Genomic DNA, 20,926 nt, shown 5'->3' on the forward strand with positions numbered 1-20,926 from the left:
CAAAAAAATCTGCGAAACAGCAAGGCCGCGAAAGGTGAACCACGTTATAGCGAGAGACCACTGTATACTGTTATACAAAGTGAATCTCTTGTTTTGACCAGTTTAGAGTATTGTTATACTATATGCACTTGTGACTCACAACACCTGAATTCCCATTCCAGGTTATTTTTGAAATTACGGTGACCGCAGACACGTGTATGGAGAACAAGTTCTTTACCATCAGTCCACGGGGCATTAAAGACACGCTGACAGTGACCATAAATACCACATGTAAGTGCCAATGTGACACTGCTGGACCCATTATTGACCCCCATCCACACTGCAATATGAGTGGGAGCATCAGCTGTGGTATTTGTAGGTAAGCTCTGATTCTCAGTGTTTTGGTATCGACTGAAAATGTTATTGAATCCACTTAAATGTCGTCAAAGCTGTTTGCAGCCTGCTCTGTCTGCCAGAAAAGTACCAGCATCAGTCATTTGTTTAAACATATACAGTAAGAATGGTGACATTTATTTTTCTGTTAATGCCGACAACCAGAGCTGCTTTACACTGTAAGTAATGCCCCTTTCTTTAGTTCAGTAAATCACTGCATCTGTCTGAAGTAGAGATTGGCAGCCTTCAAGTGGATAATTCAAACACAGCCTGGGATTAGAGCTTTGCTTCTTCTCTGTCACCAGCATCTGTGATCAGTCTCAACTCATGTCAGATATCATAAATACAGGTCAAGGCAGTCCTTTGTCATCACACAAGATTGACTTTGTTGCTCTTTGTACTTCTCTGTCCTGGTCTGAAAAGACGTGTGATTGGCTGCCTTCTCCCATCACAAGCCACATTTTCTAAAGATAGCCAAGAAGAGGTGTAGGGGTCAGTGTCCCTTTCAGTTCACAATATTCAAATGAGTTTTATTCATATAGCACCAAATCCCAACAACAGTGGCCTCAAGGCACTTTGTATTGTAAGTGAAAGAGCCTACAAGAGGGGTGTCAAACATAAGGACCGGAGGCTAGAATTGGATAAGCAAAGACTCTAATCTGGCCCACTGGATCCATCTTTGGAAAAGAGGAAGTACATGGATTTGAAACTTTTAGCTAAATTGTCACAAGTTTTGTAGCTTTCCTATTGATAAAGCACCAATGTTATTAATTTCAAAATCCTACACTGCTTTTTTTCTCAAGCTATCTCATTCAGAAGATTTTTAGAAAACTTGACCTCTGACCTTGAAGTCATGGTCAGTGGGATTCAAAGTTATTTTTAGTTGATGCACCTATGGTATCAACTAGAGATGGCACGATACCATTTTTTTATGTCCGATACCGATATCATAAATTTGGATATCTGCCGATACCGATATGAATCCGATATAGTGTTTTTTTTAATATCTTGCTGCATTTTGTATAAGTTTATACTCAAGTTTAAATAAACAACAACACTAAAGCTATTCTGTTATACCTGTATGTAAAAAATATACTGCGCCCAAAATATTTCATAGTTCAGCAATACTGATCAATCTAATAAACTTAAACCTACTTCATCCTTCCTATTCTGGTATTTTAAAGAGTACTTAGCAGAAATATTAAGCAACCTAACTAATAGGGTTGCAAACTCTCAGCAAAAAAAAAAAATAGGGAACCACCCCCCACCCTCCACCTCATGATGCTTAATCGATGTAATCAAATTTAATTTGATGCAGTGTGAAAAAAATGCACAGAAATAAATTATTTTTCAAGAATAATTAAATAGATTCAACATCTTTCTTCAACAGAATTGCAGAATTCAAAGATGGTACTTTCCCAAAGGAAAAAGTACTATAGCTTACTAGGGTATGTTAGACTTAACAGTTACTATATACAGTAATGGACTTCTATACATTTTACATCAGATTAAAATTTTTGGTGTAAGATTCAGATAATTATTTATTAAAAGCTAGACATTTTAAATGAGAATAAGAAAGAAAAATATGTCTTTGTGCCCCCTTTTCCCTGTTAATGCCCTATCGGCCCCCCTGGCTAAGCTTTGCTAGATCCGCCCCTGCACAGTTACCAGCCGTCAGCTAGAAAAGGATCCTGGTGTAGAAAGTAATATTAAATAAATTCTAACAACAGCTTATCAAGCTTAAACGTGCTGCTGGTTTCCTTTTCTGGTACAAAGTGGGCCAAAAACAAAGAAGAGAGACGGACTCGTGATAGAAAAGCCGATCAGCTGATCATTAAGCAGTTTCACGATTGAAGTAGCAGCAGGAAGGTGAGGGAGAGAGAGAGGCAGTCGCTCCATATATCGGTTGTTAAGCTTAACGTGGGAATGCTTTACAAACATTCAGAGATGAACTTACACACTTGCTTTACTGCTCTCTGGGATCACTTTCTCGGAGATGAAATGCTGGTTTGGTAGCGAGGCTGCAAATACACACAGCCGCTCTATCACGTGAGCACACTGCTCCGACGTGCTACGGTTATGAGCCGAGTTACGCCGTGTCGCAAGTTTTGTGAGGTGTTTTTTTTTTTTATATTTAATGGATCGGATTACCTTTTTTTATTTCTCGCCGATATCCGATCCAGTAATTTAGGTCAGTATTGGACCGATACCGATACGTAATATCGGATCAGTCCATCTCTAGTATCAACTAGAAAGTCCTTTGTTGCCTTGTTCTCAAGTTATTGCATTCACAAACTTCGGTATCCACACTGGGGTGAAGGCGATACCCGATCAGCCTTTACAGCTGAGGGATAAAAACTTACTTGGCAGATTAAGTTAAAAAGAGAAAAGGTCAGTTTGCGTGTGACCATTACAACAGAATTCTTTACAGCAATGTTTCTAAGTAAGAGAAAATGCACAGACAGAGTTATAAAGAAGAAGAAGCTGGACTGTTTAGGAGAGATGACCAGGTTGATGGACATAAAGTAAAACACACTTTCACAGTAGCCACAAGAAGAATCATACAACTAATTGGAAGTTGCACCATCCACAATGAGCTGCTTTGCACTGCCAAGCACATGGATAAACACTTCTGACTTAGTTCTAGGCTTAACTGTGTAAATGTTTAGCAGTGTGAGGGACAGGAAGTCAGGTCTTATGAAAACATTCATGTTTTTGAGGTGTTGAGGTTTAGAGGAAGAGAACCCTTGTAACAACTCTTATTGTGTTATAGCACCACTAGGGGGGGTTGCCCTACTACTGTAGTAGTTGTGGGAGTCTCCTACTGTGTGTGTGAGTGCAGTGGCAGCCGAGCAATCTGTTTAGAGAGAGACCTTACCATCGTAACGGTCTGGTGCCAACGCCTACCTGTCCCCACACATGTATGTATGGACTGAGTAGAGCCGTGGAGACCTGGCTTGTGTGGTCTCATGTTGCCAACAACAAATAAAGGTCTATTTAACTGACTGGCCTCCAAGTTGTCCGGCTAACCTCCACACCACATGCCCGCTGGACCTGCTAGCTGCTCCTTCCTCGCCAGACTGCCGTTACACCCGGATGAAAATTGAAACACTACTATTATCAGATAAATTTGTTTGCAGACTCACCTGACTCATCATCAAAGATGCAATCACATTAGGATAAAGAATGAGTGAGAAAGGCTAGTATTATTTGATAATTACTGTAAGTTGATATTAGTGATGGTGTGATCAAACACTCTTATTGTATTTGTACATGTAAAAATCAACATTTTCATATTTTACTTTGTTTCCTAAAATTGTCTAATAGTTTCATTTTTGTCATGATGTCAAACTGTGTCCATTCTTTGAACCACAAATATGAACTTCTGATAAAAAGTCTGCTAGGTTTACACAACACATCCATCTGTCACAATCCACACAGCTTTATCTGCACAAGTGAAAGACGAAAAAGTCACCAGCATCATTTAGAGGACAGACTCCCTCACACCTAAGAGGTTTGTTGGAGGAGGAGTGAGCATTTATTTGCAGTCATGCATCAGAAAGTGTTTAATAAACTATGTTTTTCACAAAGTATTTTGAGAATTATTTGTGACAGATCACCAGTGGAAATAGTGAAACTTTGTCCCTGTTTATGTCATTGCTTGATACAGTTATCAGCCTCTACCTGTAATTATAGTGCCATCCGTAAACACACTATCTATCATGATAAAACTTAAATAAGAGTACTACAGCTGTTAAGCTCTGTTGACCAAAAGTAAGTAAATATTTGACACATTGACACAGAGTCAGTCCCCAACAGGCTGTTTAAGGTTATAAGTTAATGCTTCTTACTCCTGCTACAGTTGTCACACGCTGACACACAGCAGAGCTCTACTCCATTTGGACTTATTGTTCCAAACTGTCTTACGCAAATTGTTCTCTGGTCACAAACACCCATCAGCCTTTAGCAACACTGGACCTTAGCCTCACCTGGCTATTTGTGGCTGTTTGTGGGACTGCCGCCATATTTGGTCCAGCACAGAAGAGTGCGACCAGAAATAATAATAAGAAGTGTTAGACACAGGAACTCTCTTCTCTTCATCGTCTGCCTGTCTTCACTGCCCTCATGGCTAATAACAAACAACAAATAAACAAAATGTGCAAATATAGTATAATTTAGATATATTCAATACCTATATAACTGAGGTGTGCAAATAAGCATATTGTTCCCAGGTTCAGTTTGGAGTAGATTTGTGGACGTTTGTGTTGTTTTTGAGTCTTTTGGTGAGTATTGTAGGGTGTTAATAACACACAAGCATTACTGGCAAGATCAAAGGTAAAATTGTGAACGTGTTTGTAGTTTTAGAAATGGTTTGTGTGCTGTGGTGTGTTGAATAGAGTTATCTATGGATTATAATGTGTATGATTATGGGACAGTTAACAGATTCCTCAGTATTAATTTTTGGAAGTGAACAAATATTGTGGCAAATTTTATTTTCTGTTATTTATTAATGTTCAAATTTTTTGATGTATTTTTCAAATTTTTTCCTTATTTAGCTGCAAAGAAGGTCACGTTGGTCAGTTCTGTAACTGCAAAATTGGGAAGAAAGAAGAGCACACCCTGAGAGCATCCTGTCAGAAGGATAATGGCACTGAGTGTGAGGGTCGAGGAGACTGTGTGTGTGGCCGGTGCGAGTGCCACAACACAGATAGTGGAAGCCAATACTATGGATCCTACTGTGAATGTGACGATGACCACTGTGAGAAGTTTCAGAACCAACAATGTGGAGGTAGGTTTGCAGTCATTCTCCTCAAAAGAAGGTCTAATTATATCAAAACAAGATAAAAAAGTAAAATAAGTTACTTTGTTTTCTTGTGCAAACATTTTTATGATGGAAACATCCACCCATCCATCCTCTTCCACTTATTCCTGTTAGGGTCACAGGGGGGCTGGAGCCTATCACAGGGTACACCCTGGACAGGTCACCAGTCTGTCGCAGGGCTAACACATGGAGACAGACAACCATTCACACTCACATTCACACCTAAGGGCAATTTAACATGAACAATTAACCTAACTCCACTAACTGCATGTCTTTGGACTGTGGGAGGAAGCTGGAGTACCCAGAGAGAACCCACACAGACACAGAGAAAGGCCAAGTGGTGAAATCAAACTCAGGACAAGCACCATCGTGCTGCCATGATGGAAAAAGTGTTTCACAATGGCCTCACACCTTTCTAAATGTGTGGACAGGCTCAAACTCACTCCATTACAGGTCTTTAATTTGAACATCATCTTAACTTTACCAATCATCTCTTATTCCACTGTAATTATTCCACTGTGATTATTCTACTGTGATTTTTCCACTATGCTCCTAAAATCCATACAAACAAACTGAATTCTACTTTTAGCCTGTTTGGTTTGGAACAAAATAATAGATGCTATCTTAAAAGTGCTGTGTCTCTGTGGTAATTTGAATAGGTTTACAACTTTGCCCAAAGTTTTTGGGTTCAAAAGTAATCAGACGGTGCTGTGGAACGTGTGTGTGGGTTTCCAGTCAGGTTGTGCTTTATGTGGTGAACCCATAGGCATCAGGAGAGGTTTTGTCTCTTGCTGGTGATGTTCTTTATGTCCTTGGTTGTCATGTGGCACAGACTCCCAGCTGCAAAAAAATTATTTTGTTCTTACTATTTGCAGGAAAAGGTAAATGCAAGTGTGGAAAATGTGAATGTGATTCTGGCTTTGAAGGCTCTGCCTGTCAGTGCAAGACCTCTGACGAGGCCTGCCGTACCGTAAACAATAGTGTTTGCAATGGCAGAGGGATCTGCAAGTGCAATCAGTGTGAATGTAAAGGGGGATATCAGCGTCCTCACTGCCTGGAATGTCCTGGCTGTACTGACCCGTGCCAGACCAAAGTGTAAGTGATTTCTTAATTCCACTGAGCTTTTCCTCTAAACGTGGTGTTCACTGTTTTGTGTAGTAAAGCAAAAGAAAAAACAAAACCTTTGACTTTGAATTTTGAACTAATACATGTAATTATGTTTTCAGGAACTGCATTGAATGCCTCAGCTTTCAATCAGGTCCCTTTAAAAAAAACTGTAGTGAGGCTTGTAAGACCATTTCTTCTACAACAGTAGAAGCATTCACCCTTTCACCCAAGGAGTGTAGGCAGAAAGACAGCGAGGGATGCTGGATGACATTTAAGCTGGTTCAGTTGGTTGGAGAGGATAACTACAAGGCTGAAATTATGAAGAAAAGAGGTAGGATGTTGATGAAATGACAAAAAACAGTCTTAATTTATTAACAGTTTCACTGATTCATTGCAGTAATAACTGTGCTATCACAATGCACACACTGAGGATCCGCACAGGGCTGGGATGTGCTGACTGGGGGACATTAGGACCTTGCAGGCCAGAAAATTTCAGAATCAGAATCAGAAAGGGTTTATTGCCAGATGTTGAGGAGGTTTACAACATTAGGAAATTGCTGCGGTGCTTCAGTGCAACATGCTGTCATAAAAATATAAAAATAAGAATAAGAATTAAAAGTGCTAAGTGGATAGATATATACATGATATATACATGAGTGCAGGTGGTGATCAGTGCCAAACATGGAATGATGCAGTGAACACAGCGTAGGGTCATGTGTTAGTGGTGGGAACAGTCATATGGTTATTGTTCATGTGTCCGACAGCAGAGGGGAAGAAACTGTTCTTATGGCGAGAGGTTCTGGTGCGAATGGACCGGAGCCTCCTGCCTGAGGGGAGCAGGTCAAACAGACTGTGTCCAGGGTGAGAAGGGTCAGCTGAGATCCGATTTACTGTCTGTTTATCCAGCAACAGCTTTTAAATCAACTCTGTGAGCCCAACCTGCTTCATAGAGCTACCTATGCTAGCATGGCTAAGAAAAGTCAGCAGACATAGATTCAAAGCCCTGATAGAAACACAATTTGCCACTCAGTAGCCATCTTGAAACCCCTCCAGGCACTTATTGGAACAGTTATTTTTATGAATCATCAAACTCAATCACCAGTCAAATCTGATCCTCATCATATAATGTCTGTGTTACCATTTTCTACATTTCATTCATTTACAGCTCAGTGTTCAAACTTGTCTAATTTGTAACTCTGTAGATTGTCCAAAACCGCCTGATGTCATAGCTATCATCGGAGGCTCCATCGCAGCTGTGGCCCTCATCGGCATTCTGCTGCTGATGCTTATTAAATTACTCCTCTACATGAAAGACCTGAAAGAGTTCAGGAAGTTTGAGAATGAAAAGAAGAAGTCCAAATGGGCAGAGGTGAGGCATCATTCTGAGTTATTTGTGCAAACAGAAATAGCTGTCACACGTTTCAGATTGGTCTCTTTGGACAATGACTGTGTTGGTTTCATGTTAATCTAACTTTCTTGTTACAGTTACTATTTTTGTTTGCTTGATTCATGTAATTCAGATACAACATTTCAGTCAACTAAAACTAAACTGCCCTTACAAAAACATTTAATACCTGTTGGAATCACTATTACATGGATTAAAAATTCCAGTTCGTCAGCTCCTGTCCATAGTGAGTAATGGGAGCACTGCAAGCAAGCGCTGCAAGTTCAAGCAAGAAATAAACAACTGGGAAAACAGACAGTCTGCATGAAACAAGCAGACTGTCTGACAACGCTTGCCATTTACGCTCAGCGCAGTAGTGAAACTTGATTTAGTGTGACACGAAGTGTAAACAGACAATTTTTGTCATCAAAATAAAAGTTGTTCCTTCTGAGGGTTAGTGGTCAGGCAAATCTTTTACTCTGAAAGCAAACATTGTTTTTTTTCTGGTTGCAATGCACTTTTTCAATTTCATTACTGTTTGGCTAGTAATTCACGAGTATTTGCAGAGTACTTGTTTGTGGCAGGCAGGAGGCACGGCACGACCACAGTTCAACATTTTGCAACATTTTCCTTTATTTCGGTTGTTGCTCACCCACTTCCACGACTGCAGCTCCCTAGCTACCAGCCACACACATCCACAACAACAACAACCCAACAGGCCCTAGTTCATTTATGTGCAGGGGAAGAGTGATGTGCTGATTAAGCTCAGGTGCGCCGACCTCCCACACAGCCGCGTCATGGACCACACCCCACCACATCGTTTTTTTCTAGTGGTTGCCAACCAGTCTCTAGGCTTTATTAGTTTAAACATTGAAAAGGATTGTGCTTGCTCTGGCAGCAGTACAATGAATGTAGCTGTGACTCACTGATCCACAGTAGCAGTCACTTCTTTGAGATTACAAATTTTCAAACCCTGTTAAAGTTAAAAGTGACTGACATTAGAAGATGAACACATGTCCAGCATATTGGGATCAGCCTGTGTATCGTATTATAATTTGCTTCGTCAAATGATTTAAGCTTACTTCAACTTACTTTGAAACTTCAAGTCATGATGAATAAAAAAGATAAATAAGATACAGATTTCTCATTACTCGGCTCTCTCTGTTACAGGCTGACAATCCACTGTTCCAGACTGCCACCACCACTGTGGCCAATCCTACATTCACTGGTGGAGACTGAGGGCTATTGTTGCAGTACACACAACAGACAGTTATCCAAGTTATGTCTGACGCTTTCTAATGCTCACAGGTTAAGAATATGCACATATTTGCTAATGGATGCATTTACTGGTATTAATATAGACTTCTTTTCTTTCTTATTTGTGAATGCTGTTAATTGTATCATAGTCCAACAATTATGCACTTTTGCTTGTTTATTTTTTCAGAAATGATTTTTTTGAACTTTATTCCATACTGTATGTATAACTATATATCCATGTATCTACATGTGTATCTATCGATCAGTAAATAGACATACAAGTTTTCTCCACTGAATTATCAGAAAACTGATAAAACATCCAAGGTAGTGATGCTTGTTTCTGTTTTGCTGCAATCTAAGCAATACATTTGTGCAGTTTTGGTAATAAAACCATGATATTTCACATAATATTGATGTTAAAAATTGGTAATAAAAAATAAGTTTTTGGTTTTATACTGTGACAGTGAGTGGGTGTATAATTACTAGGGCTGCCACAAACGATTATTTTGATACTCTAGTCACCGATTATTTTTGTGATTAGTCGACTAATCAGATCATGCATCCATCGGACGTAAAACGTACAGCTTATTGCACCAGCAAGCGTCTGCTCTTATATAACTATCATTAGCTTACAGCTTGAAGTGTTTAAGGCATGTGCTAACTAAAAATAAAGACATGATGATAGTTTATTACACTTTTAATGAAATTTGCAGATTGTCTCGGTGGAGTTTAATAAACTCAGCCGTCTGCTCCTTGCTATCTAAAATATAACAGGACACTGGAATAAACTCTCGATCCTCAAAAAAAAAAAAAGAGAAAACAAGCAAACAAAACAGCAATATAATAAACACAACACCATCGCGATGCTCTATGTGTATATAACAGTAAATATTAAATATTGAATATTATTATGCAGCACGTAAGATTTACAGCGCACAGTGTGCTTTGAGGTAGGAGCCAAAAAGGGTGTCGTTTGTGTGTGAGCACCCGTGTGTACACTTGTGAGCATGAACGCACTTGTATTTAAAAGGTTCCTTCATGAAATGATCAGCTAGAGGGTGTGGGGGGCCATAGCCCCGTCCTCCAGGGCATCAAGCATGTATGGAGGAGATCCAGGCCCCAGACATCCTGAGGCCCTCAGCGCACAAGAGACCAAGGAAGACCAACGGAGGGGCAACCATGCCCCTCTCCCGGAAAGAGCTGAGGAGAGCCCCAGATGAGGGGGTAACTCAGCAGCCGCGGAGCAGAAGCCCAGGGGGGGGGGTTGCAGTGACGTGCTCGTGAGCTTCGCCGGCAGCCAGCTGTGCCAGAGAGGCCAAGGGCACCCCACCCCCGAAGGGGCCAGAGCGAGCCCGAGGCTCCAGCCCCTGACAAGCAGCCACCAGGAATGAGCCGGTGTGTACCTGGACGCCCATCCCCGGACACAAAGAACCACCAACGTACCGATGTCTGAGGGCGTCTGCCACTGGCAGGGGGAGTGGTGGGGGGAGATAGGCCTCCATACCATGGAGGGCCTGAGATGTCCCTAGAGAGGTGGCGTCTGATACCCAACCTGACATATAGACACAAACAAACAGGTACACACAGATACAAACATCCATTCCCACCCTCATGCTCTCATATGCAATTACTCAGCACTCACCCAACATGGAGACAGACACAAAGAGACACTGTACAGACAATCACACTCCCCAAGCATACTCTAAGCTCCGGGTCTAGGTACCCTTGCCCCTGGAGGGGGAAACTGCACCCAGACCCAGGTAGTGTTACCCTTTTCCCTGGGGTGGAGAGAAGCAGACCGCACCAACTCCGCAGCAGCCTGCCCCACTCCTGCTTTACAGGTGAAAATAGAGCAACAGGACCGCTAGTCCTAGTTAAACTGCAGGAATGTCTTAAAGACATAAAGACCTGGATGGCCACTAACTTTCTGCTTCTTAATTCAGATAAAACTGAGGTTATTGTACTCGGCCCTGAAAATCTTAGAAATATGGTATCTAACCAGATTCTTACTCTGGATGGCATTACCTTGGCCTCCAGTAACGTGGTGAGGAACCTTGGAGTCATTTTTGACCAGGACATGTCCTTCAACGCACATATTAAACAAATATGTAAGACTGCTTTCTTCCATTTGCGCAACATCTCTAAAATTAGAAATATCCTGTCTCAGAGTGACGCTGAAAAACTAGTCCATGCATTTATTACTTCCAGGCTGGACTACTGTAATTCATTATTATCAGGATGTCCAAAAAACTCGCTGAAAAGCCTTCAACTAATCCAAAATGCTGCAGCAAGAGTCCTGACAGGGACTAGAAAGAGAGAGCATATTTCTCCTGTTTTGGCTTCCCTTCATTGGCTTCCTGTTAAATCCAGAATTGAATTCAAAATCCTGCTCCTCACATACAAGGTCTTAAATAATCAGGCCCCATCTTATCTTAATGACCTTGTAGTACCATATCACCCTATTAGAGCGCTTCGCTCTCGCTCTGCAGGCCTACTTGTTGTTCCTAGAGTATTTAAAAGTAGAATGGGAGGGAGAGCCTTCAGTTTTCAGGCCCCTCTTCTGTGGAACCAGCTTCCAGTTTGGATTCGGGAGACAGACACTATCTCTACTTTTAAGATTAGGCTTAAAACTTTCCTTTTTGCTAAAGCATATAGTTAGGGCTGGACCAGGTGACCCTGAATCCTCCCTTAGTTATGCTGCAATAGATGTAGGCTGCCGGGGGATTCCCATGATGCATTGAGTTTTTCCTTTCCAGTCACCTTTCTCACTCACTATGTATTAATAGACCTCTCTGCATTGAATCATATCTGTTATTAACCTCTGTCTCTCTTCCACAGCATGTCTTTATCCTGTCTTCCTTCTCTCACCCCAACCGGTCGCAGCAGATGGCCGCCCCTCCCTGAGCCTGGTTCTGCCGGAGGTTTCTTCCTGTTAAAAGGGAGTTTTTCCTTCCCACTGTCGCCAAAGTGCTTGCTCATAGGGGGTCATATGATTGTTGGGTTTTTCTCTGTATCTATGAAGCGCCTTGAGGCGACTTTTGTTGTGATTTGGCGCTATATAAATAAAATTGAATTGAATTGAATTGAATTGATTTTATTTATTTTCTGCTGTGTTTTACTTGCATCTATTGAAAGAGTGAGTGTAAACACAAAAAAATATTTTATTTTATGTGCTGGAATGTGCAGAAAATAGGTTTAAATGTTAAACACATTTCTTCCAGTCAGAGAATGTTGCATATAATTAAATTTTTGCTTGATGCATAAAGTTAAAAGAATAAAACTAATAAAACAAGTTTTAAAAAGAGACTTTTCCATTTGATTACATTTTGTATGATGATTATGCAGAAAAAGTAGAACTGGGCTGAAAGATCTATTGCTTTATTACCTATTCAGGTTGTAAATCGTGTTTTTAAAAAGTAATTAAGTAACTAAGTAATTAATTACTTTTGAAAATAAGTAATCAGTAAAGTAATGGGATTACTTTTGGGGGGATGTAATCAGTAATTAGTTACTGATTACTTTTTTCAAGTAACTTGACCAACACTGCTGGTGGGTAGCAGACATCTCCGCAAATATGTGATGTCTTGATAAACCGAGCAGATATTTGAAGTGTACACAGCTACATTCTCAACGGAAAATATCTTAAAAGTTTATTTTGTGACCCAGAAAGAATAATAAGAGTAATATTAAAACTAACTAGCTGCTGCCATTGTTGGTAACTGGAATTGGCAGGGCCGCGCTATGAATCCTGGGATATGGTGGGCCACGAAGGATACACTCGACCCATCCTTCAAATTCGGGAAATGAAGGACACATTTGTGGGCCGCATTTGGAGGCGTCTTCGAATTTGGACAGCCTTTGTTGCGTCGCTGTAACGTAATCAGCCTACAAATGCGGCCTCCGAAGGATGCAGCCGCTGAATTTGGACACAGCGACAATACCAACAATGATACCACAACGACGATACCAACCGGATCTTTCAGCCAAGCCAAAAGAGCCGGTTCTCTAAAAAGAGCTGGAAATCCCATCACTACAACCGACAAATGCGTCCTCCTTTTCCCCAGATTTGAAGGATGGGTTGGGTGTATCATTCGTGGCCCACCATATTCCAGAATTCATAGCGCGGCCCAGTCAACTCCAGTTTTCAACAATGGCGTTAGCTAGTTAATTTTAATATTACTCTTATTAATGTTTCTGGGTCACAAAATAAAATTTAGCATATTTTCAGGTGAGAATGTAGGTGTGCAAACTTCAAATATGTGCTCAGTTTATCAGTTTTATTTGTTCGTGAGTAAATCGGTTTGGCTGAGATTAAAGTTGTTAGATTAGATTCGATAAAATAAAACTTTATTAATCCCCCGGTGGGTTCCTCCTTGGTTTTCACACAGCTGAATAAACAACAAACAGAAAACTCATTAAACAGAATGTGAGATCGTCGAGAATTTGCACCAGTGTCCTGTTATATTTTAGATAGCAAGGAGCAGACGGCTGAGTTTATTAAACTCCACCGAGACAGCGGTGATGCAAATCTGAAGGCTAGATCGTCCAATTTCACAGCCATTTACTCCCGGCTCCTGAGGACCCGGCACACGTAGACCGCGAAGGACGGGTCCTCAGGAGGATGCAGCCTATGAATTTGGACACACGTATTGTTTGACACCCTAAACTAATACCCTAAAAATTTTGACACCCGGCTCAAGGGAGGTGATGGGTGGCTGTAACTTTTCTTAGAGTGGGAGGGGGTCAAGGAGGAGCTGGACTGGCCATATAGGTGCCACTAAAACATTAAGGTGTTTTATTATGCTGTTGTCAAATATAGGTTTCTTGAAAAATATGGCAAAAAAGAGAAAGAAAAGAATTAAATAGCTAGTTAATTTCCTGCTATTTAAAGTTGATATTACTGAAAATAGGTACATGATAAAACAAATTAAAATTTTGAAATCCAAAATAATCTTTTTTAATTGATTGACTGACTGGAAGTCAGAACCAAGTTTGAACAATGATTCTCTTCAGAGCTGAGCCGAAGCAGCTTAAAATTCTCTCAGAGTGAACTTTAAGAGGAAACTTGTTCAGAAAAGACAAATAAGCATTAGATCATGTAAGAGTGTGAACTGTTAGCCCCGAGATGCAGTGCACTAGCTTTTCTGCAAAAAAAGAAGCAGTTTTACACATAAAATGGATGATATAGGACAAAATAAAAGTGTTTTTGTGTATGTTTACATAACAAAAAATACTTTAGGAATCTCTGCTTTATCACAAAGGCTAGAGTTTTAAATAAGGCACCGTGTTAGTTCGAGACTGAAAGTCAGAGATGTCTAGCCTTATCACATTTGTAGGAGTTTCCCACAGATGTTTTATTCAAACCTAATTTGCAATGTTTAAGACAAGTGATTTTTTTTTTTTATCTCCTCCATACCTGCTTCTTGCCCAGGAGGACGGGGCTGTGGTTCCCCACACCCTCTAGCAGATCATTACATGAAGGAACCTTTTAAATAAAAGCGCACTCATGCTCACAGGTGTACACACGGGTGCTCACACACACAAACTACACCCTTTTTGGCACCTCCAAGCACACTGTGCGCTGTCGATCCTATGTGCTGCACAATAATGTTTAATATTTAGTATTTACTGTTATATTCACATAGATCATTGCGATGATGTTGTTTATTATATTGCTCTTTTTTTTGCTTGTTTTCTCTTTTTTCTTTCTCAACAGGTGATTGATATATGTATTTTTTGTCTGTTTGTTTTGTTGGTTTTTGTTTTTTACCCTTACCCTTCCTCTTCCCCGCTGTTTTTCTTTCCCTCTTTCTTTCTCCCTTTTCTTTTCCCCAGTCAAGTCTGTCCCGTGTTAAGCAAGTGAAAATAAAATAAAATAAACACTAAAAGCAAAGGTGAATCAAATAGACCAATACGGCAAGGCCGGGATGGACCATTTGGTAAAGTAAATCTGTTGGCCATCTTTCTTTGCCTTTAGACAATAATTCTGATGGTAAAAGAACCAAACGGGACAGGCAAAAAAAAAAGGAAAAAAAAGGTAAGGGATGTGTGATTTAAAGGACGGCACTGTATGGTCTTCAGCAGAGGTCTTACCTCACACACAGCCACCTGCATCATGGCATCCAGACTCCCCTCTGGAGAGTCCAAATTCCCAGAGATAAACTGCTTTTTTAATTCAGCTTCAAAGTCATTCTTATTTGGTGTCAAGCTAAGAACATGCCTGTAGCCAAAGGCAGGCTGACACTGCTGGTCGTTCTCATCACACGGCTTCAGCAGTTTTTCCTTGTTGGTATTCGTGTAAGGAAGGACTGTTTTACCAAAGGCACCAAACCCTGGAATTAAAGAAATAGTAAGGTTTATAAAACATATTAAAAAGCAACATTATAGGACAGAAAATATAACACATTTTGTGTTAACTCTTTGTTGACAATGGACTTCAAATTAATTTCTGACTTAGTTTTCATATTCATATCAAAATTGACTGGGAGAGCACAAAGGATTTACAAGATGGTGCCTGTGTGTTTGGCACGCCATCTATCGCTCTTTTATTTGTTTTGTTTTATTGTTTTTGGTAACTTTGCACTACATTTCTGTCCTATAGCGTCTTATGATCAGCAGGCATTATTGGAAATCCAGGTTTATCCATCCGGATGTCTGACCAGCCTGGATACAACAACCAAGGATTTTTGCCTCCCTATCTGGAACCCATACCACCGTACTAGCGTTCAGTGGTTCTGTTTGTAATGTACGTGTCGAAGATGCAGTATTCTCCAACCATATGCGTATCTTATTTGATATTGCTCCTTCTAACGCTTTGGCAAATCGGGCTGTATCTGTTCGATGTTATCGTGCCCTTGGCTCTGATACTGCTGAACGGTTTTCCATATTATTTGACAAGTTTATGTCTTATCCCCCTGAGTTATCCACTGCAGAGGACCTACTTTTGTATTTTGACTTTGCTTGTGAATCTGTGCTCGATGTTGCTGCCCCTTTAGGGCTAAGAAAATGTAATCCCAAGACTAGTCCATGGTTAACTGATCATAACCCTCGTGTTTTATACAATACTATAAATTCTGTACTTAACATGGAGGGTTATGACGTTTTGCCATCCCCTAAGGCTGTGTGCAATAAGTTTGTTACCTTTTTTGTGGACAAGATTGCTAGTCTGAGGCCTCTGACCCTATATATTGTTGATCCGGCCATGCATGTTCCTTGCTCAAGTCTGTTCTCTGCCTTTGCACCAATTTCAATGCTTGATTTAGATAAATTGGTGGTACATGCTAAGCCCTGTGGTTCCGCAAACAATGTTATTACTTCCCGCTTTCTCCAAAAAGGTATTTCCTACCATTGGACCTTACTTTCTGAAAAGTATCAGTACTAGTCTGTTATCCAGTCAAGTTCCTAGTGGGTTTAAACATGCAGTCATACATCCCTTACTTAAGAACCCTGGCCTTGATAGTTCTGTTATGTTGAATTTTAGACTGATCTCCAAGGTTCCCTTTTTAAGCAAGATCTTGGAGAGGATTGTACATACCCAGCTGTTAGACTACTTGATTGACTCGCAGCTGTCTGAAATCTTCCAATCCGGTTTTAAGCCCTTTCACAGTACAGAGACAGCTCTTATTAAAGTTATGAATGACATTCTTGTTGCGACTGATCATGGTAAATATGCTGCGCTTGTCTTATTGGACATGACAGCTGCATTTGACACAGTGGACCACGACCTGCTGATCTCCCGCTTACACCACTGTGTAGGATTTCTGATTTGGCATTGTTGTGGATAAAATCAAATCTTTCCAAAATTAGTTTTTGTGTTAAGCTGGGCTTGGCCACGTCCTCTGTGGCTGCTCTGCTTTGGGGTGTGCCTCAGGGATCTATCCTGAGGCCATTGTTTTTCTTGCTGTATTTACTCCCTCTTGGCGCGATATTTCGTAAACACAAAGTATCATTTCAATTGTATGCAGATGACCTTCAGCTTTACTTACCTTTTAGCCATTTGAATACCTCCCCATGTCAATCTCTGCTTGACTGTCTTAGCAATGTCAAATCATGGATGGCAAATAACTTTCTAAATCTTAATGATTACAACAGGGAAACAATTTTATTTGGCCCACATCGTTTTACTGATTCTCCAGATGTTGATTTTGGTGTTTTGACCTCCCATCTGAAAAGTTCGATCACAAATCTTGGTGTTAAATTTGATTCTGCACTTACTTTTGATGGTCATGTAAATAGTAGGGGTGCAACGATATTCATATCGATATTGAACCGTTCGATACAATGCTTTCGGTTCGGTACGCATATGTATCGAACAATACAAAATTTGTAATTTATTTTATCAACTTTCCTTCTGACGATGCTGTCTGTGTTGAGCGCTCAGTGAATCTGCGTTCGACTACTCCGCCTAGGCTGCTCTGTCGAGCGCAGATCCACTGAGCGCTCAACACAGACAGCATCGTCAGAAGGAAGAGCGCAGGGCAAGCTAGCGAGACAGAAGTTAAGCTCTCCTTGCAACATGGCAAATTGAACCTCCCCCACCCTCATTCAGATCTGGCGTTTGGAATTATTTTGGTTTTCATGTGACGTATGACCCTGAAGGTAAGCGCATCATGGACTAAAGTAAAACAGTACAGGGAGTGCAGAATTATTAGGCAAGTTGTATTTTTGAGGAATAATTTTATTATTGAACAACAACCATGTTCTCAATGAACCCAAAAAACTCATTAATATCAAAGCTGAATGTTTTTGGAAGTAGTTTTTAGTTTGTTTTTAGTTTTAGCTATTTTAGGGGGATATCTGTGTGTGCAGGTGACTATTACTGTGCATAATTATTAGGCAACTTAACAAAAAACAAATATATACCCATTTCAATTATTTATTTTTACCAGTGAAACCAATATAACATCTCCAAATTCACAAATATACATTTCTGACATTCAAAAACAAAACAAAAACAAATCAGCGACCAATATAGCCACCTTTCTTTGCAAGGACACTCAAAAGCCTTCCATCCATGGGTTCTGTCAGTGTTTTGATCTGTTCACCATCAACATTGCGTGCAGCAGCAACCACAGCCTCCCAGACACTGTTCAGAGAGGTGTACTGTTTTCCCTCCTTGTAAATCTCACATTTGATGATGGACCACAGGTTCTCAATGGGGTTCAGATCAGGTGAACAAGGTGGCCATGTCATTAGTTTTTCTTCTTTTATACCTTTTCTTGCCAGCCACGCTGTGGAGTACTTGGACGCGTGTGATGGAGCATTGTCCTGCATAAAAATCATGTTTTTCTTGAAGGATGCAGACTTCTTCCTGCACCACTGCTTGAAGAAGGTGTCTTCCAGAAACTGGCAGTAGGACTGGAAGTTGAGCTTGACTCCATCCTCAACCCGAAAAGGCCCCACAAGCTCATCTTTGATGATACCAGCCCAAACCAGTACTCCACCTCCACCTTGCTGGCGTCTGAGTCGGACTGGAGCTCTCTGCCCTTTACCAATCCAGCCACGGGCCCATCCATCTGGCCCATCAAGACTCACTCTCATTTCATCAGTCCATAAAACCTTAGAAAAATCAGTCTTGAGATATTTCTTGGCCCAGTCTTGACGTTTCAGCTTGTGTGTCTTGTTCAGTGGTGGTCGTCTTTCAGCCTTTCTTACCTTGGCCATGTCTCTGAGTATTACACACCTTGTGCTTTTGGGCACTCCAGTCATGTTGCAGCTCTGAAATATGGCCAAACTGGTGGCAAGTGGCATCTTGGCAGCTGCACGCTTGACTTTTCTCAGTTCATGGGCAGTTATTTTGCGCCTTGGTTTTTCCACACGCTTCTTGCGACCCTGTTGACTATTTTGAATGAAACGCTTGATTGTTCGATGATCACGCTTCAGAAGCTTTGCAATTTTGAGACTGCTGCATCCCTCTGCAAGATATCTCACTATTTTTGACTTTTCTGAGCCTGTCAAGTCCTTCTTTTGACCCATTTTGCCAAAGGAAAGGAAGTTGCCTAATAATTATGCACACCTGATATAGGGTGTTGATGTCACCCAGACATCCTGGTGAACTTCTATCGTTGCACCATCGAGAGCATCCTGACCAACTGTATAACAGTCTGGTATGGGAACTGCTCTGCCTCGGACCGGAAGGCGTTGCAGAGGGTCGTGAAAACTGCCCAGCGCATCGCCGGAGCACCACTTCCTGCCATAAAAGACATCTACAGGAAGCGGTGTCTGAAAAGGGCTGGGAAAATCATCAAAGACCCCAGTCACCCATCACATGGACTCTTCACCCTCCTGCCCTCTGGGAGGCGCCACAGGAGCCTCCGGACTAAGACCACCAGGTACCGGAACAGCTTCTTCCCCACAGCTGTCAGACTCCTGAACTCTGCCTCCTGACATCTGACCCACGTTAAACTCATGGACTGAACATACACACCCACAATGGACAACTGTACCCTCAAACACACAATAATAACATGGACTGAACCACCACTCACAACCACTAGCACTTTATATAGCCTCTGTAGGAATTATATCTCACTTATCTTAACTGCACTACTGTATAGCTCTGTGTAAATAATCATTCTGTACATTCGATAATCTTTAATCCTACAACTGTTTACAACTTGCATAGTTCCCATTTCTGTATAGCTATATATCTCCGATTTCTGTAAAGTTATTTATTTCATATTCTGTATAGTTTTTCATATTTATATCCTGTTCATAGCCTGTACATAGCTTGTACTCACTACAGCCTGTACATACTTATAGTTATAGAATATTCACAACATATTTCATACCGTGTACGTTATAACATACCATAATAGACCCATTTCTGTAATATACTCACATATCTATATTATTGCTAATATATATTGTAATATATCTATATCACTAAAGCACTTCTGGATGGATGCAAACTGCATTTCGTTGCCCTGTACCTGTGCATGTGCAATGACAATAAAGTTGAATTCTATTCTATTCTATTCTATTCATTAGACCACACCCCTTCTCATTACAGAGTTGCACATCACCTAATATGCTTAATTGGTAGTAGGCTTTCGAGCCTATACAGCTTGGAGTAAGACAACATGCATGAAGAGGATGATGTGGACAAAATACTAATTTGCCTAATAATTCTGCACTCCCTGTATGTTGGATGTGCCACGCAATGCTCAATTACATGGGTGGGAACTAGTGTGTTAGCGCAGTTAGCTCGTTAACGTGTTGGCCGTCCAGCCCCATGCACGGGGCGATCAGGGGTAGCTCGTGTAGGAGTGTTTAGCTTATTTTAGAGTTTGAAATGTGTTAACATAGAATGTAGAACTATTGTAGAGATACTGCCCTTAATATAATAAAGGCCTCGCTGTGTCGTGAACTTAGGAGTAGATGGTAGGAGACCCCTCCCCCACTTGAACTGTGAAAGTAAAACAGAGAGCTAAGTGGAAATTTCCCAGAGAATGTTTGGGTGGGGGTCTCAACATTTGTAACTGGATAACTGTGGTCTGGAAGGGAGATGGGTTTTATGACCTCTAGGGAGTCACCTACACCCACAGTGTTTTAACTGTCACGCACACACATCCACACGCACACTCACTCATGTGCACTCACACATACACACAGGTATGCGTACACAGTCACACACGAGCACTCACATAGACACGTGGGAACGCCCACATGTAGGCATTCATGTGCTCGTGCACATAGACACAGACAGAGTTTGCAGCACACCGTAGGGGGTTTTATGATGGGGTCGCTTCTATAAAGCTGGCTGTAACTAACAAAGGGATGAAGATTTGGAGAGGGATACCGGCCTCGTCTTCCCTTCTAGAAGTGCATGCTTAAATGAAGATGAATAAAGATGAATAAAGGTTTTGTGAAATGACTACTGAGTTCCGGTGCCGTCTCTGGAAGTTTCGACGAATAAAAGAACCGGGGTAAAACTGATTTCGTAACACTCGTTAACGGAGATTTGCCGTGTTGTGGCGTTAAGG

General features: G+C 41.0%; 1 protein-coding gene across 5 annotated transcripts in view; it reads left to right on the forward strand.

Annotated features, from left to right (window-relative positions):
• The window catches only part of itgb2 (integrin, beta 2), a 30,047-nt gene extending 20,644 nt beyond the window's left edge, over positions 1-9,403 (forward strand). For all 5 annotated transcript variants that reach the window (XM_040006779.1, XM_040006775.1, XM_040006776.1 and 2 more), the window contains exons 11-16: positions 162-358; positions 4,929-5,161; positions 6,070-6,289; positions 6,421-6,632; positions 7,504-7,670; positions 8,856-9,403. In XM_040006779.1, the coding sequence (XP_039862713.1) occupies positions 162-358; positions 4,929-5,161; positions 6,070-6,289; positions 6,421-6,632; positions 7,504-7,670; positions 8,856-8,924 (1,098 nt within the window). In that variant the 3' untranslated portion in view covers positions 8,925-9,403. The remainder of the gene's footprint in view (positions 1-161; positions 359-4,928; positions 5,162-6,069; positions 6,290-6,420; positions 6,633-7,503; positions 7,671-8,855) is intronic.
• The last annotated feature ends 11,523 nt before the right edge of the window (positions 9,404-20,926 follow it).

The sequence above is a fragment of the Simochromis diagramma genome, unplaced genomic scaffold (genome assembly GCF_900408965.1).
Source record: "Simochromis diagramma unplaced genomic scaffold, fSimDia1.1 OVJJ01000514.1, whole genome shotgun sequence".
Lineage (NCBI taxonomy): Eukaryota > Metazoa > Chordata > Actinopteri > Cichliformes > Cichlidae > Simochromis > Simochromis diagramma.